Below are 26,628 nucleotides of genomic sequence, written 5' to 3'. Positions count from 1 at the left end.
TGTTCCATTTTACTTTTTCTATGTGTTTTTCTTCTTTTTGATAATGTCAAAGAGGGAGAATTTGTATAACTAGTTGTATTTGCATTTAAGCTGCATATATTCATCTTGTATTTGTATTAGTTTATATGTAATTTTAGGTTTTAAAAGTTTTTATTTATTTTTGCTTTAATACAAAAAAAAAGTAAAAATATTTTTTTTTATTTTCACTATTTTTAATATTATTATCTTAGTGAGGGGGAGATTATGAGAAAATATTTTAAAATTTATAAATTCAACCAGTAATATTTGTCATCATAAAAATGGGAGAGATTATTAAAATTCGAGCTCACGAGTTTACATTTTTTATAATAACAAACTTTGTTGCTCACATCCTTATATCTAATTGTACTTGTAATATATATATTTTTTTTATGTGTACATATATTTCAGGAATGTCATGCACCATCCAATGAAGATTCAAGGCTTAAGATTGGATAGAATATGTTATACTGTAAAGATTTTTATAATATTTATTGATGTATTTTTTATTTCTTGAGTCAAGTCCTGTAAAGGTGTATGCTAGTTTGTTGATCATGTATAAACACAAAGAGGGGGAGTGAGATTAAGTCAAAACTATAAGTTAAAATTTTGAAGTAATCATACAATACAACTTATATTGTACGGTATAATCAGCTCATCTAATTGTACTAAATGATTTAGATCATCTAGAATGATCATTTATGATCATACAAAAACTACCAATCATAATTGAGGCAAGATTTTGAATTTCATATTTTGTTATAATCATCCAAGACGATGTCCATCATATAGGATGATCTATAAAAATCATACCTAAATTGATCATGTGTTTATTCAATCAAATCTACTTCATTATCATATTGTGATCGTACTGTATAATCAATAGAGAAGATTTTGTTCATTCCATATTTCATCCTGGATGAACTATATTTTGATTGGACTAATCATCTCAGATGATTTCTGGATTGTATTGGAAGATATGTACAAATACTTGAACTGATCGTACAGGACAATGTTGATCGTGCTGGTTGAAACGGTTATTTTATACTAATTATATAGGATAATCTTTATCAAGATATTTTTTTTTAGGAGTTTTCAAAGCCTTTTATTTAAAATTTGTCAAGGTACTTGGTAAAGCGTCTTTGGTAACCATTATCCCTTTATTCTTTTGGAGAAAATTGTAAAGGGATTGAGAGGAAATGGTGGAGTTTGAGTGGGAGAAGATCCTTAGAGGGGGTTTGAAAAGACTGTGGAAGGTATTTCATATGTTTGCTCTGGCAAGCTTGTACCTGAGTACCATTAGATTTAAAGTTCATCTTAAGGAAAGTTTTGGAAAGAAGAACATCTCTTTAGTGTCAAAGGACCTGGCTGCTCCACCGCACTGTGAAAGGTGAAAGGGATTTGTGGTTCTCAGCCATCTCCTAGAGGGAGAAAAAGGACTAAGGGTTCTCTGCCTCTCAAAGAATTTTCAGTCCTCTGTTGCACTAGGATGGTGGAAATATTTTGTAAGAGGTTGCTGTGGCGGAAAAAGGAGAGACATAAAGGTTTTTGTGCAACACCTAGAGGGTGCCTCCGGGGAGAGGATGTAGGTCAGGTTGGACCAAACCACTATAACTCTGGTGTGGTCTTTCCTTTTATTTCTTATGCATTTTTTTTTTTTGTGATTAATTATGTTGGTGAAAAACGTTGATTTATCTTTTTTATTGTAAATGTAATTTGCTTCTACATTATGATATAAATTTTTTTTTCTTGATCATTAAAGAAGTTTTTAAGTAACAATTCTCCCCCCCCCCCTCCCCCCCTCTTAGTTAGCCTTGGGATTAGTTCTTTAGGGTTTAACACTTTTCATGAACTTTAAAATGTCTTTAGGTTCAATTATATTAGTTCGGAGATTTTACAAGTCCTCTAACCCATGAAACTCAAAGTATATTTGAAGAGTGCAAAACCTTTAAATATTTATAGCCTATGACATTTGATTAAGTATATTATGAAAATGTAGATTGAAAGAATCCTCAGAAGTATTGAGCATGATTATTATCATTAGCAGGATGTATTGAAGCAACATTATACCTTTGGTGAGCTTTGGTTAACCATGATTGACCATGATGCCACCATAACCCTAAAACCTCAAAACTCTATAAATATGAATTTCCTTAAATATTAACATGCTTTAATTAAATCAAACCTTAAAATAACCTATAACACATTTCTCTTATTTGGAGTGCATTGAACCAAAACCCATGCCTTGGTCAAATGTGGATGACTAAGTCAACCTAGATTAACCAAACCAATCCCTCTAACTTTAAATAAGCATTTCATGCATCCAAGTTAACCATTATATGAAACCCATTCGAACATGTCAAAATTATTATTTATAATGAGTTAGATCTAAAATAAAGCCATGGTTGGCCCTAGTAGATAAAGTTAACTTAGGTTGACCAAATCAACATTTAAGCTTTTAAGCCTACATTTCTAACCTAAAGACATCTCCATACTTTGGGACCATTTCCATTAAATTAAAAATATCATTTATAATCATTTGAACGTAACCCTAACCCATGATCGAACCTAGTTGACCAAGTCAACCTAGGTTGACCAAGTCAAATAAGGTTGACCAAGTGAAATATAAGTCATTCAAACATACATGTCTTATATAGAGACCTAACTAAGCTTTGAAGCATATTATAATGGGTTCTAAATCTCATTTGGAATGTGCTGGATGCAACCCTAGCCCATGGTCTTATATAGTTTACCAAATATATATATGTTGAAGTCCCATTCAATTGTATTGATCCAAGCATACCTAATCTAGATTGAATCCATGGGACTATCCATGAGGTCACTAAGAATAATGTTAGGTGTTGCAACCAAGGTCCACTTGGGCTAACAACATGACTTGACCCAGGTGTTCAAAATAGCTTTATATTGAGTCAAAAACTCAACCCAAATTAAATTGGGTCAAACTAACCCTTGTATTAGATGCATAGTAGTCCCTTGCATCGAGCCTTTGGGCTAGCTGAGGCCAGCTAATTGGGTTGACCAAAAGCCTCAAAAATAGGTCATCATGAACCACATTGCATGACAAGACCTTACTATACATAATTGACCTCATGAATTGAACTCAAGAACTTTCCAAATATGTACCAGCTCAAACTCTCCCCATGCAATGGTCAGAGCTAGCTAAATTTCTAAAAATAGATCACATGTACCATGGGTTCAACTCAAGCTTGATCACCATGTGACTTTACTGCATATTACTCTCTAAATACCACATTGAGGTCACATGTGACCATCTCAACCCAACCTACTAGCTTGATATGGCCTAAACCAAGCCAATTTCCAAGCCACTTTTTTGCCCACTGCCTATATATACTCAAATTTAATATGAATAAGGGTTTTAGTTTTCAAATTAAAAATAGTCCCTAGATTTATATGATTTAAACACCAGCTCCGCAACCAATCCTGTTGGGGTTCTTACCCTTTTCTACTCAAAAGTCAATTTCTAATACATTTGTCCTCTTTCCCTCCTCCTTGAAGGTGAAATTTCATTGAACCCAATTAAAGCTGCTTAAGCTCAAGCCTTGGAAATTGGAGCATTCCCTGAGGTATTCACTTAATTCCAAGCTCCTATCTAGGAAGGTCCAATCATGTGTGAAAGAAACCTCCAATATATAGGGATCTGACTATTGGATTGAAGGTTCATGATCTAATGATCTTCTCTAATTAACTTGAAGGGATTTGGTTTGATTGATCTCTTGTACATGTCTAAGATATGCCCCTGATTGTTAAATCAGGTTTGAGGTTGAAGATAAAAGTTTAGCCATTGGCTTCAATCAATGACTTGAATTATATCCTTCAAGATCATGTGGTTTGAATGGGATTAAACCATGCCTTTTTTTTATCTTGGATTAGATGGATATTAATCTAAATGCATGATTCCATTAATGTGCAATCATGGCCCTATTAATTAGATCATGTTGTGTATAAAGGATGGCTAAGTGTGTAATTGTAATATAAATTAATCAAAGAAATTACATGAGCTTTAAAAATTCATAACTCGTCAACCACTTGACCAAATTAGGCCATCTTAGGCTTCATGGATTCAGATTAAGGTCTAGAATAAAAGCCCTATGATTGTATGATTTAAATTTTATATATTAAAAGTAATTTTATAAATAATCCCAAGGGTATTTTTCAAATTTCTCTTCAAATGCATTTCACCATGATATTCAATTGACATAGATGATTCCTCATCATATGTTTTTCATACCAAAAACATTTCATGTTAATTGGAAACCTTTGAGTGTTTCATTTGATTATTTTAAGTTTTTTTTTTTTGAAGAAAAATCCAAAGCTTAATATATTAAAAGAAAAGGAAAAGCAACTACAAAGGTGATTCCTCATTCAATTTATTAAAAAAAGGAGGAACCTTATTAAAAGAGAACTCATCCCAACTAAAACTACTAAATAAAGCATAGTTAGCACACATGTTTGCTAACTCATTGTTATCACGACTTATACAATTAAAAATGACCAAATTGAAATTTTGTAAAAAATCCATACCCTCATCCGTTTGAGTTTTTTGAAGTTAACAAATGACATTTGAGTTGTCTCCTTCAATGTTGATGCCTTTATATTTGAACATCCAATCCTTTATCTCCTCCTTCATAGAATGAATAGCTAATTCATAGAATGAATAGCTAATAGTTCCAGCTGAACTATATCCAAATGAGTACAAGATCTACCATAAGCATAAAGAAATCTTCCATTGTTGTCACGAAAAATAGCTGCTATCCCTGCTTTGTAGGAAGAAAGAGATGCATCTACATTTACCTTTAGCCATTTGGGTGGGGGAGGATGCCAAATATTAAACAGTCTTGATGACTGGTTGACATCCCAAATGCCCACATTGTATGGACTAAAGCTGTAAGAAACTGAAGCTTGGCAAATGGCATTGGAAGCTATAAGAATTGGATTTTCCTCCATTCCTGCTTTTCCAAGATAATAACACTGTGTTGCAATACAAATTGATCACCATTCCTTTCTTCTTAGAACTGGATTCCAACCAATTCAGGCAATGCTCAATTTTATCTAAAAGTGGAATGCAAAAACCTCATTGGTTCAGGTGGAATAGCACTCTTTGAATTTCAAACAAGAACACATGATATGTTCACTGTCTTCCATGGAATTACATCCTCTTGGATAGTTAACATGATCAATTAATCTTCTATATGATAAGAATTTAAGAGTTGGGATTGCATTTCTACAAATTCTCCACCAGAATACTTCTACCCGGGCATTTAGTTTAACATTTCTGATCCAATTCAAGTATTGGATATAATCAATTTCAATGGTTGTGGATTTGAAAGCAAGTACTATAATGGACATTCCAGAATTTTGATGGATCAACTCCATATGATCCTCTCCACCATCTTTAATAATTCTGGTTTGAATGATCAAATCAACAAGGTCCTTCCCAAATGTTTCCAACAATTTAACTTCATTCCAAACTCCATCAGTAATAAACTTGTTTAGAATAACAAAATCTTCTTCTTGGGGAACAACAAATGTTGGCCAGCCACTACAGGAAATTCAGCTGTTACCGTCGGTTTTGACCAGCGGTTAGTGGACCGCCGGTATCTCCGGCAGTTTCGCCGGTGATTTCGCCGGCGATTTAGCTGTCGGGTATTACTAACGGCACACCAGCGGTTATCTTAGTTAAGGCCACCGGAACTTGCGGCGGTCATCAAACCGCCAGCGGTTAAAATGTTCGGCGGTTTAACGACAACTTATACCACGGTGATAAGTGATTTCTTTACCGACGGTATTGACTGCTGGAATGCTGCCGGTTTAAGCCCTAAAATGAACAGGTCCGCGCCTCCCAGTTCATTTCTATGTTTAAGTTCTCTCACTTTGGCTGACCTCTGCCTTCGCCTCCGCACACCTCGCACTCGATTGGACGATCTCTCTTAGGCCGACGTCCTCTCTCCGGCCGTCGACCCCACACCGGCCTTTCCTTGAAGCCTCACTGCCTTGCCGCCGTCGATCCCACACTGGCCGTACGCGTTCATGTTCGTGGGTGTTGAAGGATAACTGGGAGTTGAAGGTACCGTGAATAATTTTTTGTGATTATTTGTTCTCACTAGACATTTGCAAGAGTTTGTATCACCAAATTAGGTATTTAACATAGAAAAGTAATTGTGTATCACCAAATTAGGTATTCAACTTAGATTGAATGTTGTTCTATGGGCTTACATGATTAAACTTTTATCTTAAAGATGTTAAGGAGAAGAGACAAATATATTTGAATGAACTTGAGAATTTAGATTGGATGCCTATGAAAATTTTAAGATTTGTAATGAATAAAGTAAGAACTTGCATAATTGTAGGATCATTAAGAAATAATTTGCACACAATTAGGATGTATTATTTTATAACCCTAAACTAAGATTAGTTTTTGCGAAGTTGAAGTCTAGGTGGCCCGGTCCATTCACTATCATTAGAGTATAACATTATGAAGTTATAAAAATTAGGATAAAAAAATACCCATTCCTCTAAATTTAATAATGATCTTATAGTATGTTAACATCAGCTCATCTTGAAGAGTACTTAACAAAGTCTAGCTAAAGACTATAATTTAGCTCTTCATGGGAGGTAATCCAAAAGATTGTATCTATGTACTACATTTTATATATAAGAATGTGTATTTAGTATCTTGCTTCTGTGCACTTTGTTGTATTTGAAATCTATATGCCAAATGAAAAATCTATAGTTAGACAAGTCATATCGCTCTATTGACAGTTAAGCACCACAATGATTAATAATCATGTTAGGTGGCTAGAGGAATTCAAGGAGTATAGCTATAACACCATTGTGATGCTATAGTTAGACAAGTCTTAAGGTTTTTTGTGGGGTGGAGAGAAAACAACTTATTGAGGGCACTTGAATTTCTTTAGAGGGTTCAAAAAAGGATTGACAGAAAAGCATATTATCTCCAAGGGAAAAGACTTTAAACTCCAAGGGTTCAAAAAAGGATCAACTTGGTGATTATAGGTTTTTTGTGGGGTGAAAAGACTTTCAACTCATATGAAAGCATTTTATGTTGGTTGTCAACTACCTAACACAACCCTCCATTTTTTTCATCAAGTACTTAGGACCTAGTAATGACAATGGGTCCATTTTTTAGGCAGCGATCATGCCTTGTGTGATAGAATAGTCTCCCTTAAACTTCAGTAAAAAGTTTATAATATGTTGGCAAGATTTGCAATGCTTTATCGTGTCGAATCATGGTCAATAGTCTCCCTTGACTTTAATATACTTGTTTTAAAGTATAGCACGTTTTCACATGTGTTATAAATAATATTTTCATAACTATGTAGGGGGACATTTTCTTCAACGTCCAAATGACTATCCAAGAAGAGAGAAGTTGGATGTATAACAGATTGTTGCCGGGTCTTAAAGGATTGACAGTTGAATTTATACAGGGAGTTGAAACTTTCATTCAAGTTGCATCTCAACTGCCGTCCTTTTATTTTGATAAAATGTTTAGATGTTCATGTTTGAAGCATAAAAATCTAGCATTCCTCAAGCTCGATGATGTGAAGGTTGATTTATATCGTAGGGGATTTCTTCCAAACTACTGGATTTGGACATCACATGATGAGTACGAGCCACACAGAGATGCTCATGCCGGTTCATCTATAGCTTATGACACATTTGATGAAGATCAAATGAATAGACCCTATGAAGAACTGATTGTTTATGTAGTAGGTCATAATTTAAGGTCTAGTGCGGAAGAGCCACCAAATGCAAAAATAAAAAAATTCTTTGAGTTATTACATTCAGCTCAAAAGCCAATTTGGGATGGTTACAGTACTTATTCAGAATTATCCATTGCAGTGAGGATGCTAAGTATTAAAACTGAGTATAATATTCCCCGTGATTGTTTCAATGACTTTATTGGTCTTATGAAGGAAACTAATCCAGCGGACAATTTAATTTCCTCAGACTTGTACATAACGAAGAAATTAGTATCCAAGCTGGGTCTCACTGCTACAAAAATTTATTGTTGTATCAATGGATGTATGTTATACTACAAGGATGATGCAGCAGAAGTTTTTTATCGCACCTGCAATGCTCCTCGGTTTAAGCAAAACTCAGGAAAGCAACATCATCCAAAGAAAGATGTGTCATATTCCTGTTTATTTTATTTACCAATCATTCCAAGACTTCAATGACTTTATGCATCATTGCATTCAGCAGACCATATGAGATGGCATAAGGAGAAAATAGCAAAAAATGATGTTCTTTCTCATCCATCAGATGCTGAAGCGTGGAAACATTTTGATCGAGTGCATGCTTAATTTGCTGCTGAACCCCGCAACATAAGATTGGAATTATGTGCTGATAGTTTTACCCCCTATAGTCAAACAGCTACACCGTACTCTTGTTGGCCAATTATATTAACACCATATAACCTTCCACCAGAGATGTGTATGACTACTCCATACATGTTCTTAACTCTTATAATACCTTGACCACTTAATCCAAAAGCAAAAATTAATATTTTTTTGCAACCATTAAGCATGACCTCAAGTTATTATGGGAAGAAGGAGTGCTCACATATGACATATCAACAAAACAAAATTTTCTCTTTCGAGCTGCATTTTTGTTTTAAAATTTATTATATTTTTGGAGTTTATTTGGTTAGTCACTTAGTGAACCCAAGATTAACAAATAAAATTTACCTTTAAAATAAATATATAAAATATATTATACATCCCTACATGATTAGAATTAAAAGCTTAACAGAGAAAAATTAAAAAGCCCTTTGAAATCCATTCAAAATAAAACGTAATTACAAAACTAAAAAATATATTAATTAATTAAATTGAATAATTAAAAATTAATTAAAATTCTAGAATGATTCAAAGCACTTGTAGTCACCCATTGGAGTTATTAGTGAAATTTAGGAAATATTTTAAGAGGTATGGAATTGATTTGGTCCATAAATAAATCCACTAAGGAGCCATGTCGATTCAATCAAAAGTCGTGCTAGTATAGCCAACAAATGCGTCGAGTTAGCACAACACTGTAATAGAGTAAGCACGATATAGCCGAGGTGGTAGTTCATCTTATAAAGCCCTGACACCACCTTGTCGAGCGTCGTGGTGCCTGAGGCCATTTCTAGGCCTACTATATGGAGTTTTTTTTTTTCTTTTAAGATTTCCATCACTTTTTGTATAGTTTTATATAATTTTTAATGTAATTATTTGGTGCCACCTTTGAGGAAAGTATAAGAGAGGCTAAGGAAGTGCAAGATACTTTCATTGGAGATCCTTGCCTATCTCGTCTAAAAAATCCTACCATTAGAGGAGAAAGGAGTATGATGAATTCATTTGTACTATCCTATTAAAGGGCTTTTTTTTTAATTTCTCCAATATCTTTTCTTCTATATAAGTTAAGTGAATATATATATTTCTTTCAAATTTATTTATGTTGAGCTAATTTTTGAGTTTTAAGCTAATAATATAAATATAATAGAAGTACTAATTGAGACTCTCATGCCTTCAATGACATTATGAATGTTTTTAATATCTCCTATTTTTAATTTAATGCACAGAATGGCCATATGTGTAGTTAATATCTAGTGTGATATATTACCTCGATGGAGGAATATTGGAAATAGAATGTTGGTGTGCCTAAACATAGGACCTATTGAGATAGAATGTTGGTATACCTAGACATATGATGTTAAATGTTCTAGGTTCTATTGAGATATTAGAATTGTATAAAGACCATAAATCTCCCTTTTCACTTCTATATTCTCTGCAGATATCTAAAGATGCATATTCTCTGATCTACATTAATATTAAAGAGTCTTATTAAGAAATATATTATCTTTACGAGCATTAGTTAAAAATATATTTTATATAGGTATCTCATCATCTTTTGCATTCTCTATAAGTAGCGAATCTCGAAACCCTTAATTCCTATTGAGTAGAGTAAACCTTGCCTATATAGTAGATAATACTAATTTAATTACAATATAGTAGAACACTCACTCAATAACTTTTTTACTTGATCGATACATATACTTACATATCTAGTGGAAATTTTATAACAAATAAAACCTAAGCATTTAAAAGCAAACACACGCTCATGCATAGCCATACACCATCATTGAGTATTAAGTGTGAAGATAAGAATTGAATCACAAATGGAAAAAAAAGATTTTATATTATGCATTGGGACAATTTACAAATTTGTTGTATATATGTGTTTGTTTAATTTGTCTTTATTTATTTGTCCTATTTATTTTTATGTGTTTTGTTGTGTATTTTTCACTTTATTTTTATTGTTTTTATTATTAAGATGCAAGTCTTCTGATTTTCATACCTTCTGATTGTACTATACAAATTTTTTTTATCATGTACAAATTATATAGCATGTTAATGGTAGGTTTTGGAGTTGAGCATGCAAAACATAGTTTTTTTATATAGGGTTTGTTCTGTACGATGATGTCATCATACTGTAAAATTTGTATAAATTTATATATATGCATTGGGACAATTTACCAGTTGGTGTCAGTTATTTATATATGATCGTACATACAAAACTGTATTTCATATGTACGATCTAGTTATTAGTTTTTGTGGGGGACGAACCTAACCATCTTTAAAACAATCTTTAATATTTTTATCATCCTAGACGAACACATATTCATCTGTATAATTGTGTGGTCAAAAAGCCTATATAAAAGAATGCCTCATAAATGGCATTTTATGAAAAGCCATTTCATATTTGGCCATTTCCATTCATACGCATGAAAATAATTTCATCCATTACAATTCTAAAATCATACGTATGATTCAAATTTTATACTTTACGATAGGTCATTTTCCTTTAAATAGAATTGAATTTGAAATCAATTTCATTTACTTTCATTTCCATTTCAAATCCTTCTAGATCCCTTATCTTAGGAATGTCTAGTTCAAGTAAGAGATCCTATCCTTCTAAGGGTTCCTATTCTAGAAGCAGAGGGGATGACAGCTTCCTTTCTAAGGAGAATGAGGATGCCTTTTTTAGGTACTCTGCTACCAACATCACCCCCTCTTGACTTCTCTTTCAAGGAGATCTTCATTTTTTTGTTATACCCCTATTTGCATCGGCTCAGTACTCTTTTATTCTTACCCTCATTTATGCCTACCACAAAGAAACCTTCTAATACTTCTTGGCCAACATGAGATTTAATGAGGACCACTCTACTATTAGTTCTTATGTTCAGAAATCGAAAGTGTAAATTACCAAGGAAGTCATAGGCAACATTCTTCATTTTAGAACCCAAGGCATTTGAGCCCGCACTTTGACTTCTAGGGCCAATTTTGATTGAACTGAAATTAATAACTTTCTTAGAGGTGTATCCCAAGTATATCATTTGTCTAGGATTTACACTTTATATCAAAATGCATGGGTATTTTAAGAACTTCTATTATCCCTAAAGCTAATGATCAAATAAATATGACTCCACTCTTATCGAAAGCCACCTATCTGATTATGACTGAAAAACTATCTGATGAAGCCCAACTCATCTTGGACTATAATTATAATTGAAATTGGGCTTCCACATCATAAGATGAAGAAAAATGTAGCTTTAGGATATTTAGTTTCCTACATCCTATAGAAGAAGTATAACCTAATTCATCCTGATCCTCCCAAAGAACTTCTTATCTACTTCACTGATGCCTCTTTCATGAACTTTTTGGGAGAGATCAGAGTTAAAAGAGTGATGATTCTAAGGAAGAAGGGGGAGCTCCTACCCTAGCACCTATGATTGGACCTGACCAAAACTACTACCATGAAATGGTATAGTGATTCGATCGATTGTAGACTCATTTTGATCAACATTTTGAGCATATTGAGACCACCTTAACCATTAGGATGCTCACTACAATGAAAATATGTGGTGGTTTTGTGGATAGTTTGACTTAGTGAACATGAATATAGCTATAATTAGTAGTTATTTTTTAATGTTCAATCTACCACCTCCTCCAGACTAGGACCTCTCAGATTTTTAGATATACTTCTATCAGGTTGTTTCTTCTGAGTTTTTGTATTTGTTGTTGTGATGTTTCTTCTTTAGATAAGTGTTTTCATGTGTAAAGAAGATGTAGACTGGATGATATGATGTGAGTTGTCATGATGATATGTTTCTAAAATAAATATTTATATATGATCTTCTTTTCATCATTTTTGCAATAATCATTTTGATTTAATTTGTCTTGAATGAACAATTAACCTGGTTGACTAATCTTATCTTAGTTGTTCTTTGATTTTAAATTTTGAAGTTTTTCTTTTTAGTATTACAAAATTAATATTGTATTTGTAATTGGTTTAAAATCCTTTTCTCCTTCAACTCTTTTTGTTTATCTATAGAAATCTTTCATTTTAAGATGTACTTCCCTTTTTGTTGTTGCCAAAAGAGGGAGTTAAAATATTATTTGAATGCTCAATGATTTATGTTTGTGTGTGTATTGAGTGCATGTGTGAATGTTTTTTTGAATATTCATTCATTTTCATTGTTTTGTTTGAGTTTCTATTTTTATTTGTGTTGTTTTTTATTTGGTGTATTTTTTATGTTTAGGTTTATTATTTTTTATCTTTATGGGAATCCCATGTTATTTAATTGGTCATTTGTTTAGAGGGAGCTAAGGAGAAAAATTATTTTGAATGTTAACTCATGCAATAATTATTTTTCCATCATTAAAATGGGGGAGACTGTTACAACTTAGTTTTCATAATTATGCTTTCATATCATTTATGTTTTTTGATGATACCAAAATTTTATTGTATTGATTATTATTTCTTCTAACATATATTAGAAATATTAATTTTATTATTTGTTTGTACTAATATTTTAGGGAAATCATACTCTAAACTGCTGAAGACTTTTAGTTATATTAGATTAGGATTTATTATTTTTGGAGTCTATACTTTTTATACTTTTCTTGAGTCTCAAAGAGTGTGATTATAATTGGTTAACCATGCACATATACACTAGGGGAGTGTAAAAATTTGTAATTTTTAAAAACTAATTGTAATGTATGATTTTACATCATTTGAGATAATTTGGCTTGAGCGTACCTCCAGAAAGCAACTAATCAAACCATACCAGGAAAATTTTGTAAGTCTTATTCATATTGTATGAAGTTAGCTTCGTATGTACACCTTCTAGAGTAGAAAATATATACATACACGTACTTCTTGATGATCAACTAATTTTTTCTGAACTATTTGTATTAAAAGATCGTAGGTTCGTACATATGACATCTAGAGTACGAAATGAATGCGTATTTTTTTGCCCAGACAAACAAGTAAATTTTTTGAATTGTTCGTACTGTATGATCATAGGATCATATAAATGACTTCTAAAGTACGAAATGGTTGAGGCCATTTTTGTACCAAACGAAACATGGTTTGATCAGAATAGTTTATACTATACGATACAAATTTTGTACAATACATTATTCAGAATATGAAATCATTTGGTACTTAATAGTACTAGAAAAATCCATTCAATTTTGAACTAATCGTATTGTATTATATAAGTTCATACCCAGGTCAATCAAAGTATAAAATCAGTTTGTATTGGATCGTAAGAGCAAATTTGGAATTATTTTTACATACGATCATCGATAGTTCTAAACAATTGTGGACGGTTAAATTGAAAATTTTTAATTTTTTGGATGGTTTTTTGTTTCTTTCATGCATAAGGTCCTATAAACTGACTGTGGACAAAATTATTTTTCATTTTTCTTTAGAGAAAGTGTGAGAGTGATTTGGGAGAGTGTTTGAGAGAGAGTTCTTATGAATTGAGAGTGAGAAGGGTTCATAAGGTTATTAAAACGTGAGAGTCTCTTTATAATTATGGCAAATCTCTTCCTTACTTTCATTGAAGATGTTCAAGAGAAGATCTTTGAAGAAGATCTGGTTCTCTACCAACACTTAGAGAGTGTGAAAGAATGTGATACTCTACTGATGCTTTGAGACTGTGAAAGGATGATGGAACTCTACCTACACTTGGAGGGTGCAAAGGACGACATTACTCTACCGACATTTGGAGGATGTGAAAGGATGATGGTACTCTGTCGCACTAGAGATTAGTGGAGGAGAGGGTAATTGTAAAAGCTTCTTCGCCCTGCTGTGAGAGCAAAAGGAGACTCACTTTGGTAATAGTGTAATACCTGAAGAGGGAGCAACACTATAAATTTCTGTGTTCTTAGTTTTACTGTAGTTTTACTTTTTTGCACGTTTTAAATTTCTACGGTTGAAAACTTTTAAACTCAGAATTTTTTTTTTTACAAAAAAAAAATAAAGAATAATTTTATTTTCAAGAGATTTTAAAATAACTAATCCTCCCCCCCCCCCCCTCGGGCTTTAGGTAGGCGGGCAGGGAGGGCCGGGGCTTTGGTCAGGCTGGCAGTGCGGTGACGCTTCAGGTAGCTGACCAGCTAGGCGGGTAGTGCGGGAGTGCCTCTGGCTGTGCAAGAAGGCCGGTGACCGGGAAAAGCAAATTTTTGATGGCATAATTTTGCCAGATAGCTACAAAAATTATTTACCGATGGAAAATGTTATTAAATTTTTTTTCTAATGATGGGTTTTACCAACAAAAATTTTTCCACCCGAAAAACCATCGATAAATTTTAAGACTACCAAAAAATGATCAATTTCTACTAGAAAAGGCCACCAGTAATAAGTGATTTTGTTGTAATTAGACAAACTGGTTTGACCAAAAGCTAAATTTTTTTTAGTTTGGCGCGGGTTGGGTTTTGTGTTAGGTTTCGAGTTGGGTTAAATACTGACACCCCTAAATCATACTAAGTATTTTTTAAAAGAATTATGCTCATCTAGACTAAAAGAAGTCACTTTAGTTCTTAGTGTGCATAATATTTTGTTAATTTTATGCAAACTTCAAAAGATGTTTTCTCCCAAATTTATTGACTCCTTAGAACATCTTCCTCTAAAATTGACATTTCAGGCTAGTGTTTCTGTAAAAATTCAATATCAGTTGATATATCCATTTCAGAGGTGATCTTCCTTTTGTGCTAATTCTTTTCTTTTGTTTTTTTAAAGTTTTAATAGATCATTAAAATCAACATGTTGTGTATGTATCTAAATAAAGTTAAAAAGTTTGATAAGAATAAAGCATATCCGAAAAGAAGAAATATATCTCTCATATGAGGCAACCTAATTTTGCTTCTACTACTACAACCCAAATGAACAATCAACAAGGAGAAAATCATAAGAATTAGTTATACAGATGAAGCGATGCTATATACTGGAGGAGCTGAACAGAATCAGGGAGCAGTTCCATGAAAAATAGCCTTCAAAGCCTTAGGAGGGTGATGAGATAGTGGAGGAGTAGAGTGTGAATGGTTAAAAATTTTTTTTGGCTTTTTTCATGTTTAACAACTCATGGATTATTGTACAATAATAGACTATGATTTGTACAATACCCTTCTTGGTCATCCTATGTTGAAATTTGAATGGTGTTATTATGATATGTTATAATTCTTTACAAATTGAGCATTTTATGTATTTGATACTTTCTTTATCATTATTGTATATTAATTCACAAATAAGGAATTTTTTCGGTCTATGGTACAAGTTTCCGACAAATTTTTTGTGGTTTTTTCGCCATAATTTGATACAAAAAATTCTTGGTAGTAACATATTGCAGATTTTTTTGCCGCAACATTTGTTAGTAATTCTCCAGAATTACTTGTGAGAAATCTGTCGGATAACCCTCCAAACCTAGTTCAAGCCACGCCAGTATTCCAATAGAAAATTGTTGGTAATTATTTCAATGAAAATATTCCACCACTAATTCTTTTTTAACGCGTGTTTTATTGGTGGTAAATTTTTTGTCAAAAATCGATCGTAAATACCATTTTTGGCCAAATTTTCAACTTTGCAGTTGATAATTTTGTCGAAAAAAACAAGATTGGTGTAGTACAAGTGCCTTCGCCAACCATAAGACTTATGCACTACTCACCTCACACCTCAAGCTACCTACTAGAGCTACTCGCCACCATCTGTAGAGAAAATTTATTAAGTCTATTCATCATCTTATCCACAAGAAAGCATCCACCTTCAAGGCTTCAAATCATTCCTCCATTTTCTTTAAACTATGGAACTTGCCTTCCCCTTGGTTGCTCACTCTCCTTTCCCTCTTAAGTGATTTTAGGCTCCAAGAAATTGGTTGCAAATGACTCTTGAGCACTTTACAGCTACGAGCCTCTCATTACTCTGACCATGCTAGTAGACTTGCTTGTATCATACTCGCTAGTACATACTGAACAATTTAGCACTCTCTAAAGGCTATTATTGACCTATGTATAAAAGCCAGCATTCGTACCTAAAATCTCGCATACCTCGTATGTACGTCATCCCAAAAATCCACTGAAACTACTACATCCGATGCTGCTAATTTCCCCTCCCACGATACCTGAAATCTTATCGTACCCAACTCTCATCGCTAAATACCAAACTAGTTGAAGCCTTTGAGAGCTCCTCTTCCATTTGCAAACAACCCGACCTCCCCTCTCTGATCCCATCTCCATGACCTCCTAGCCAGTCGATCGAAAGCCTTAACCTCCACGATCCATCAGCCTCTTCCAAAACCACAACCTCCTCCTTCCGCTCTCTACTTCCCACGCCATAACTCCACCCAAGCCGACCACCCTCTCCCATCCCGATTCCCTCGCTTCTCAGGCCCATAGAGAGAGAGAGAGAGAGAGAGAGAGAGAGAGAGAGAGAGAGAGAGAGAGAGAGGGAAAGGGAGGAGAATCCGACCTACCTCTCGCTCGGCTTCGTTTTAACCCATCTCTGACTTTCCCTCCTATCAAATCAGAGATCATGCATTCAAATTGAAAGTAGCGACTAGAGTTTGCTCTGAAGTAATTTCTCCCTTTTACGCACTACTTTGGCCAAGTCCTATAAATCAATTATATTATAGGATTAATAAATCTTGGATTTGTAGCTAAAAGGGGGAAATAGAGGATTTATCATACTATGAGATTTACGGGTTGATCAAATCCAGTCTGATAAGATTTAGCATAAAATTAGCTCAAATCCCACATTAATCTTATGCCAAATGTTGCATAAATACTATAGCCCAACAATATCTTTATAAATTGTAATTAAAAAATAGTTAATTAATATTGATTATAGCTAATAATAATTATTTAAAGTTAATTATAAATTAATTCCAATTAATTGATATTAATTGCAATTAATTATTATTAATATTAATTATAATCAATTATAATTAATTAAAATTAATCTAAGTTAATTATTTTTTAATTTTATTTAATTAATAATAATAATTATTTATAATTAATTAAGGTAAATTATGATTAATTTTTATTACTATTTAATTAATTATTATTAATGATAATCAATTCTAATTAATTTAAGTTAAATATAAATTATTTATTCTTAATTAGTGATAATAATAATTAATTATGATTTATAATTAATTGATTATAAATTTTAATTAACTATCATTGCTTATAATTAATTATTTTAAAAAGAAAAAAGGACTTCAGTTTCCTTGCCTGATATGCGCGTCGACTGCCAAGGTACAATCCCTTAACCCTAAAACTCCGAGAACACGCTTTCGATGCTTGCAACACGACAAAATGACCACATATATATGCTTTTCTTAGCATGGTGGGAGGAAGTTCATCGCGGTGCTCTCGACGAATTGGGTGATCACCTAAAGTCCCTTTCTTTAAAGTTCATAGATCTCCGGAAAATATCCTATACACGCTTTTCTTAGCATGGTGGGATGAAAACCCAGTGCGATGCGTAAGACGAAGTGGGCATACCTATAAGTACCCGCTTTTGGGGAAACAACTTTTTTTCTTTTACATTAGGTACCGAAGAGCCATACAAATTTTTCTTAGCGTGGTAGGGGGTAAAAAATATACGACTGCAGTGTTCTTGTGTGAGGACACCTACCATACACACTTTTCTAAGTATGATGGGAAGACCCAGTTTCTCATAGTTTTCCTTAAAAAGGGGGAGACGTGGGGAGGCTGCCAAAATTTATGGTAATATGAACTCATACTTGAGCTTGATTGGACACATTTGAACAACAGTGGACTTATGAGTTCAGACTTGAACCAAATGGACCTAAATAAACTTAAATTCAAATGAATTTGAAAAGCATAAGACTTGAACTTGCATTGTGGACTTAAGCTAAAGCTTAAGCTTTGACAAAATCACATTGAATTTAATTTGAACCTAAACTAGAACTTAAATGAACCACAAAATGGCTTGAACTTCAAGTGAATTTGAACAAGAACTTGGACAAGTTGACATCAAACTTGTGGACTTGATTTGGACTCATACAAAACTAGAACTTTGACATTGAACTGAAACTATGAAATGAACTTGTATTTGGACATAATGCAAAACATACTTGAATTTAATGAGTTCAAACTTGGACTTAATTTGAACATCAAGTGGATATGACTTGAACTAGTTTCATTCAAATTCAAATGAACAAAGAACTTGATTCAAACTTGACTTGAGTAGTTGAACTCAAGTAAGGACTTGGATGGACAACAAGGAACTCATGATGAATAAGAATTCAATCAATATTTAGTTGCAAGCAATCATCAACAAAAATGAAGGATATGTGATCTACTTGTAAGAATTGATTAATAGAAACCTAAGAGAATATAATAACTTGTTAGCATCTGAATTTCACAGGCAATAAAAATCAAAGGAGATATATAATTTGATCATAATTGAAGGAGCAAAGATATTTAATAAATATATCACCTATAAATGATGCATCTAATTTGCAACATTTACATGAACCATGCAAGCAAGGATATTAGTCTCCAATGTACACTAAAAGCCAAGGCGCGAGTGAATATAGCAATTTACTAGTCAATGTACAAATGATATAATAGTCCATCGATCGGTTTATATGGGAGGATCGGTGAATAATGCAATGATACATTGCATTCAACATCAAAATACAGGAAAATATATTCATTTGCAAGCACTAACAAAAGCTTGTAGTATCAAGAAGACACAAGTGGGAGTTGCTACGAGCATTAAAAAGGGTATAAGAAAATACACAAAATCTCCGCAGGTAAGGATAGAAAGTCCGCATTATATATAAGTTTCTTATGAATGCAGATGCACATAAAAGATGCTATGTAGAAGAATATGCAACAAATACAAAGTGCCTACGAGCTGCTGTGAGAAACTCGTCCTACACGATTATAGAAGAGTAGTGATAAATGCAGACACATGTGAATAGTTGTAGAAGACCCATTACACTTTCAACTTGTTTTCTATGGGTATGTGTAAGTGTAAAAGAAATATATTAAATATAAGTGCTATCAAATTGTTACAAGAGGTCCACCATACGTACTTGATACTTTCTCTTAGCAGATAAAAAGATCTGCAATACATACAAGCTCTTTATAAAGATAGATGAATGTGCCACATGCCAATTATGGGTAGATACAGAAAGACTTAATTAAATGCAGTATAATGTAGTCAATTTTAGTATGTGAAAGAATACATCTACTTGTCTACTTGTAACAGTGGTGGATGCACTACATGAGCCAAAGACCACAACAAAGTGCATAAAGAATACAACAGATACAAGCTCCCATGAGCTTCTACTGGAGCCCCGCTATGAATATTGAAAACTATTTATGAACAAATGGAAGCTCCTATGAGTCACTGTAGAAAACTCGTTGTACGCATAGTATACTATCTACAAGAAAATATGAAAGTATTATAATTAATGTAAGCATCGACAAACATAAAGCAGGAGATTTGTTAGTGCACTATGATCCACCTACAGAAAGTAACATGTAGTACATGACAATTTACCTGTACAAAACAACGAACAACTCAATCTATAAGCTGCTACGCCACACCACAAGATCCGCAACATCCCTATAAGAAGCCAAAAGGTAGTTACAAATATTCCAAGAATACCCATACACCGCACCGTAGTCAATTTACACATTGGTACACAAAGAGGTAATTATAATCAAAATAACTGTATGGGCCCCTACGAGCATGTTATTGTACACACGTGACATCTAGGAATGCTGCTCGAGTCAATAAATTTAAACTCGATCCTCCTAAGCATATAAACAGGAGTCGACAAGGTTTAGCAAATAACTATAAAATGCCCCCAAACACACGCATGGGCCACGTCGAGCATATTATTGGTACACACATGACGTCTAACGATGCTACGCGGGTTATCAAATTTGAACCCGATCCCCCTAAGTAGATAAAAAAAGGAGTAGACAAAGTATAATTATAAAATACCTCCAAACACCCGCATGGGCCCCTGCGAGCGTGTTATTGATACACACGTGAAGTCTAGGGATTTTACGCGGGTCATTAAGTAAATTCAAGTACAAACCCGATCCTTCTATAAGAATCAATAGGAGTTGACAGGGTTTGAACCATCAAAAAAATACATGGTTGTGGTGACCGGTATGTTTACTTTAGTATATTCATATTAGGCCTTCAAGGCCTATAACATTATGAATTCACTAATAAAGGCATAAAGCCTACGAAACACAACTCTTCTATACAGATCAATAGGAGTCGATAGGATTTGAACCATCAAATAAATAGATAGTGGTGATAACCAGAATTTCCATAATATATTCATATTATATGAGAATTCACTAATAAAGGCATAAAGCCTACAAAACCATATCCTATATCTGCAGCTCGATAAAGTTGACAAGATTCATCCACAAAATGCAAATTTTTGAAAATATAATAATCCCAAAACATCCCAATAATGGCCATGTTTAATATTTATTTCAACCGGAGGAGTTCACAAATATTTTTAAATGCCTTATAAGCTCCACCCAAATACTTACAAAAATCCAAAACTCCAGAAATGCCAAAGTCATTCAAATCCATAATATTTAAAATTAAAACAGTACTATCAAACTCTTAAAGCAAATATCCATCCACCCTCCCTAATAGTTTGCTAGGGTGGATAAATTAAAATTTTCTTCAGCTCACAATGAGCTAATTCCTAGTCAAAAATATCACTAGGATTTATTCTCAAACAATCTATTGTCAGTAAGGATGTGGTATGTGTCCTATGACTGGCAGTTTTGTCACTAAATGGCACCACAAGACAAATGACTATGACCCAGGGCCCTCTGAACAGAGTGGTTTTGCCGTCAAATGGCACAACGAAATACAGGTTATGGCTAGAGCCAATACGCTCCTTAGTGGCATCAAATCCTTGAGATATGAATCAATAAGATATGATTAATTGGGCACAAAGCCCTCTATTAGCTAAGTTGGATTCAAATTTGTCCCCTTTGACAAATACTCATCCTAGATCTATAAGGTACCCTTGGACGAAGCAATCTATGGCTGCCGACATGGATCCTTTTATAAAGTTGGGTCGACTACCTCCTCTAAATAAGTAGACCAGGGACCACGATGGCCCGAGGAAGAATATCCAAAAATCCAAAACTCCAAAAATATCAAAGTCATTCAAATTTAGAATATTTAGAATTGAAACAACACTATCAAACACTTAAAGCAAATATTCATCCGCCCTCTACAATAGCTTACCAAGGTGGATAAATTAAAATTTACTTCTAGAGCTGTCAATATTGGACACGACCCGAACCCTACCAAAAAGTTTTGGGTTTTGGTTGACCCAAACTCAAAGCGGATCGGTTCAGGTCTAGAAAACTGACCCGTTTGAAAAATCGAGTCGGGTTCGGGTTGACCCAAAAACTCAGGAATCACCCAAAATAACACATAAATCCATCTGCCCGAAGGACCCCGCCCTGCCTGCGCCGGCTACCCCACGCAGTTCCGCATGATGGTTCCATGTCGCGTATTTGGGCGCACCCCACATCCCGTATCGAGCCCTCGTGCAAGCCCCGCATCCTGCGTCGAGCCCTCGTGCGAGCCCTGCATCCTCGCATCACCCCACTTGATGGTCAAGAACTCGCGCGCGTCCCTCGTAACGGTCTCGCATCTGTTCTGTGTGATAGTTCCACGACATGTACTTGAGTATGCCTAACATCCCGTGTCGAGCCCTCGAGCACACCGCAACCAGTTCCACGTCAGTTGTCTGTCCGCGGGTCGGGTCGGGTTGACCCGAACCCGAAGTGGGTCGGGTTCAGGTCCATAAAATTGACCCATTTACAAAAAATGGGTCTGATCGACCCGAACCGAATAATGTCGGGTCAATTTTGCGTTCGTCTCGAACCCAACCTTTGACTCAAAATTGACACCCCTATTTACTTCGTCTCATAAGGAGCTATTGTCTAGTAAAAAATATCACTATGATCAATTCTCAAATAATCTCCTACTAGTAAGGACGTGGTACGTGTCCTATGACCTACAATTTTGCCACCAAATGACACCACAGGATAAACGGTTATGACCCGGGGCCCTCTGAACTGAGTAGTTTTGCCGCCAAATGGCACCACGAAATACCGATCATGACCAGAGTCAATTTGCTCCGTAATGGCATCAAATACTTGAGATATGTATATATAGGATATGATCGATAGGGCACAAAGCCCTCTGTTAGCTAAGTTGGATTCAAATTTGTCCCCTTAAACAAATATTCACCCCAGGTCTATCAGGTAACCTTGGACGAAGCAACCCATGGTTGCCGACAAGGATCCTTCTGTTAGGTTGGGTCGATTACCACCTTTTACTAAGTAGACCAGGGTCCACGATGGCCCGGGACGACGGAACCATGGGATCTTGATCGGTTCTATCATCTATTCCCTCACCATCCGCTTTAAGTGCAAGATGGTGAATTTTCTATTTTAAATATTCAATCTTCAAACCCTCAACCATTTTCAAATACACATTGCCCATGATGTTACTATATGCTTGATAGCACGTATCTCTACGTATTTTATTGACGACTAGCCTTAATCAAAAGTTCTCTCTCGTTATCGAGAGTGTTTATTAACTATAGAGGCTCACGCCTATTGGAAACCAGAAGTCACATTTTAAAAGTCCTCGCAAAATGAGGGTGAGATCTCTGGGTAGTGTCTTATCTACAAACCCATTTGCCTTCTAAAAATTTACCCCGAAACTTTATTCTATTAAAATTCCACCGAAAAAAAAGCATAGCGAGCGGAGGTTGTGGCAGAATTTTCGGAGCCCACAACTATTTACCATAACAATATTGAGTCTCTCTTCACTCAACCAATCAATTAGAGAGCAGCACGTACACATCAAAGGTAATATGTGTAGCATTGTATTTTTTTTTTCTTTTATTTATGGATGTAGACATTTTTAATGTCCTTAGATCGTATAAATAAGTGGTGAAGACGAGCATTTAAGGAATTTTTCTCTTTTATGGATCTTTTGGCATCTTTTGTAGCTCTCTAATAGCTTGAATTCATGTATTACAAATATTTGAGTTAGTGGATGTGTTCTCTCTCTCTCTCTCTCTCCTCTATTTCTCTTCATTCCTACACAAGTTCCAGGTCATCTACGTCATTCATAATTAAATTTGGATCTAACACATATAGGTATATAAGAATGTTTGACCCATCACCTAATGTTATTAGAAAATGGATGATAAAGCATGCATCAAATAAAATTATTTTTTTGATAAAATTTCCTTTAAAATAAAGGCAATTATAAATTTCATAAAAATCATATTACCGTGCTTAAGATTTTTCATTTTATTTGAGTACTGCATGCAGATAAGCATTATAAAACTATTTAACTATTAGAATGCTACCATTGCATCTACATTAAATCATTTGCTTCTCACAAATTACATTGTTAAATTAAAGTTTAACAGTTTGATTATTCAGTTTGATTGAAATAATTGAAAATATAATCAAGTGAAAAAGCAAAAAAACTGTCATGCAAATATAAAAATTAAATTACACATCACAGAATATTATATCTGAGTTGAATTTCCTTAGTTCTTATTGAATATGTACTCACCACTAACGGGATAAAAGGAAGCCAGTAATGGTTGTTAAAGACTGCAATGAAGCAGAAAGTAAATTGTTTAACAACGAAAATTGGTAAAAGCTTTTAAACAACAATTGTTAGTTGAGAAAAACATGCATATAAAATACATTACCATGAGCGTTGAAAAAGATAAACAAGTTGACAGCCGTCCAGATTGCAGGGCTGCAGTGTTGTGGAAAGAAAGCAGGTAAAAATGGATTGTTAATACATAGAATGTTAAATAAAATATCTTTAAGAAAAGATAATGTTGTTCTTACCCAAAAAGTCAACTACTAAAAATTTTATTTTTTACACATTAAAATGTTATTGTCAATAAAGGTAAAGGTAACCCAAGTGCATATCTTATAATTACCTGATTGTAACTAACCCTTTAAAATCTTTATCCAAAGATCTTCTAAGAAACTTGTGAAAATTATAAGCTGACTTTGGGCCAAGATGAGCCTGCAACAGATTGAATCCCTATAATTGTTACCTTATCCTTTTTTGCTTTTTTAAATTCAAAATTACTAATCTCCTCAATTATATCTTACATCAATGTAGCCATTTCGAAGAGCAAAATAATCAGCTCGTGATACAGAATTCTTGAATTGCCTCACAAAACAAACCTGAAAATAGTATAGCCGTGCTTAATTATAATTTATAAAAAGGCGAATAATTAAAAAAATAATATTTTTATTGCATTGTTTAAGCGCAGTGTTTATTCTCAGACTAACAATCCAGAGAAGTGACCCGTGGTTACTCCAAAACTGCATGTGCCTTCTCCCAAAGGATGTTTGTTTAGCGAGCTTAAATCGTCTCGGATCTGTTTAATTATTTTCTTTTTAGAAAACAATAATAAAATCAAGAGAATGATTGTCATTTTAAATATTTTTTTCTCTATACTGCAAAAAATCTCACCATTTGATAACTGGTATTCCAGACTGCGAGCCTCTTCTTCCCATTTTCTCCATTTCTTCGTCTGAAAAAATAGCAATTAAGCTAGAAAAACTATTAAAAAAGTAAAAAAAAAAAGAGCAAAAATATTTAAACTGAAAAAAAAATTACCTTGATCTCCCCAAGACCCAAAGTAAGAAGGGAGGAAACGACGTGGAAAATCGCCAGCATAAATATCAGAACCTGCAGCTGCTGTGTTCCATCAGATGACATAAGTGGCAGTTTACCCTGCAACAAAAATTAGTAAAATTTATTAAAATAATTAAAAAAAAAAGTAAAAGGTAGTTTTTGAATGGATTAAATTAAATTAAACTAAAATAATAACTCATTTTATTAATATATAGTATAATGTAATTATCAATTTATTTAACACGATTGAACAGAAACAATTTCATCAAGACTTTGATAACTATATGGTTGTGGGTAATTTCAGAATGTTTGATTTTCACGTGGATTTCAAAGAAATCAGAAGTATTCATTGATAATCTTAGATCTGATCCAGTAAATTATTTCCCTCTTTCCCTTTTCCCCCATTTTGAGCAGAAGAAATCTCTAAATCTGAGAACTCCAAGTTTAAATCATACTTAATTATTACTAATTTAATCAGACCAAATATTGGAATTTACCAAGTTAATTTACTTATAAAAATTGCTTTATTTTACACCATGTTATAAAAAATAATTATTTTATTTTCAATATTGTTTATGAGAAATAAGAATCATTATTATATATTCTTGAAATTATAAAGTTCAAAATCCATATTATCTTTAAATTACATATTCTCTTAAAACCTATTCTATATGCACAAGCAACTAAATAGACATAAGCGGGCCTCAATAGATTTGTTCTTAGTTTCCCACCTACCTTCTTCACGCATGTATTTGCATTCTCCACGTTGTCAAAGCTTGTGGTCGGAAGAGGCGGCTTTTCCTTACAAGGAAGGAAAGTGTCAGCCATGCTCACAGAGATACAGATCTTAGATATGGGTTGTTGAGCCATAGTCAGCAGTAGAGAAATGAACCCCAAATTTCTCAATTCTGTCAACAAAACTTTTCTTTACAAAATGATTACTTCTGAAATTAGATAAATATATTCCAACACAAATATAGCTTGAATTCTCACCTGCCTTTATTTGGCATACAGCTTGTTTAAGACTCTTCCTTTTTCTTCTATCAACAAACTACATAGCGTATATCAGCTTATAAATCAAAGTTATTTTCATAAATCCAAACGAAAGAAAGAGAGAGAAAGGAAAGGGCGAGTAAGAGAGAGAGAGAGAGAGAGTACATGAGTTAGGATATGGAGAGAGTGCTCAATGAGCAGAGAAAGGATTACGAGGACAGTTGTGACAATAGCAACAGACCAAGTTGGCGTAGAAGACAGAGATTCTCCCAGTGCCATTGCTTTAATCAGAAGCTGGAAGCTGTCTTCTCATAGGAGTTCTTCGTTAGTGTTTGTGCATAAATATTTATAGACCTGAAATGTGTTCGAGTTCGATGTTAAATTGGAATATTTAAAATCTTGCTGCCCTCATATTTGGAATTTTCTCTGAGATTAGTATTGATGCGTGGCGGATTAATTATAAGACATAAGTTATAGAATTGAATAACAAAGAAGAATAAG

At 33.8% G+C, this 26,628-nt stretch overlaps 1 protein-coding gene across 1 annotated transcript in view; it reads right to left on the bottom strand.

Annotated features, from left to right (window-relative positions):
- The window catches only part of LOC110097218 (MLO-like protein 12), a 32,092-nt gene extending 5,666 nt beyond the window's left edge, over positions 1-26,426 (bottom strand). Inside the window, exons 1-10 of the mRNA XM_028700928.1 lie at positions 26,293-26,426; positions 26,128-26,185; positions 25,870-26,042; positions 25,117-25,233; positions 24,970-25,030; positions 24,786-24,874; positions 24,603-24,677; positions 24,425-24,513; positions 24,185-24,234; positions 24,043-24,083 (exon numbers count right to left, since the gene is read on the bottom strand). Of these exons, the coding sequence (XP_028556761.1) occupies positions 24,043-24,083; positions 24,185-24,234; positions 24,425-24,513; positions 24,603-24,677; positions 24,786-24,874; positions 24,970-25,030; positions 25,117-25,233; positions 25,870-26,042; positions 26,128-26,185; positions 26,293-26,406 (867 nt within the window). The 5' untranslated portion in view covers positions 26,407-26,426. The remainder of the gene's footprint in view (positions 1-24,042; positions 24,084-24,184; positions 24,235-24,424; positions 24,514-24,602; positions 24,678-24,785; positions 24,875-24,969; positions 25,031-25,116; positions 25,234-25,869; positions 26,043-26,127; positions 26,186-26,292) is intronic.
- Positions 26,427-26,628: the final 202 nt, after the last annotated feature.

This window comes from Dendrobium catenatum, unplaced genomic scaffold (assembly GCF_001605985.2).
Source record: "Dendrobium catenatum unplaced genomic scaffold, ASM160598v2 fragScaff_scaffold_1608, whole genome shotgun sequence".
NCBI lineage: Eukaryota > Viridiplantae > Streptophyta > Magnoliopsida > Asparagales > Orchidaceae > Dendrobium > Dendrobium catenatum.
The sequence above is the reverse complement of the archived record's forward strand: the minus strand, read 5'-3'. Positions and strand labels throughout refer to the sequence as shown.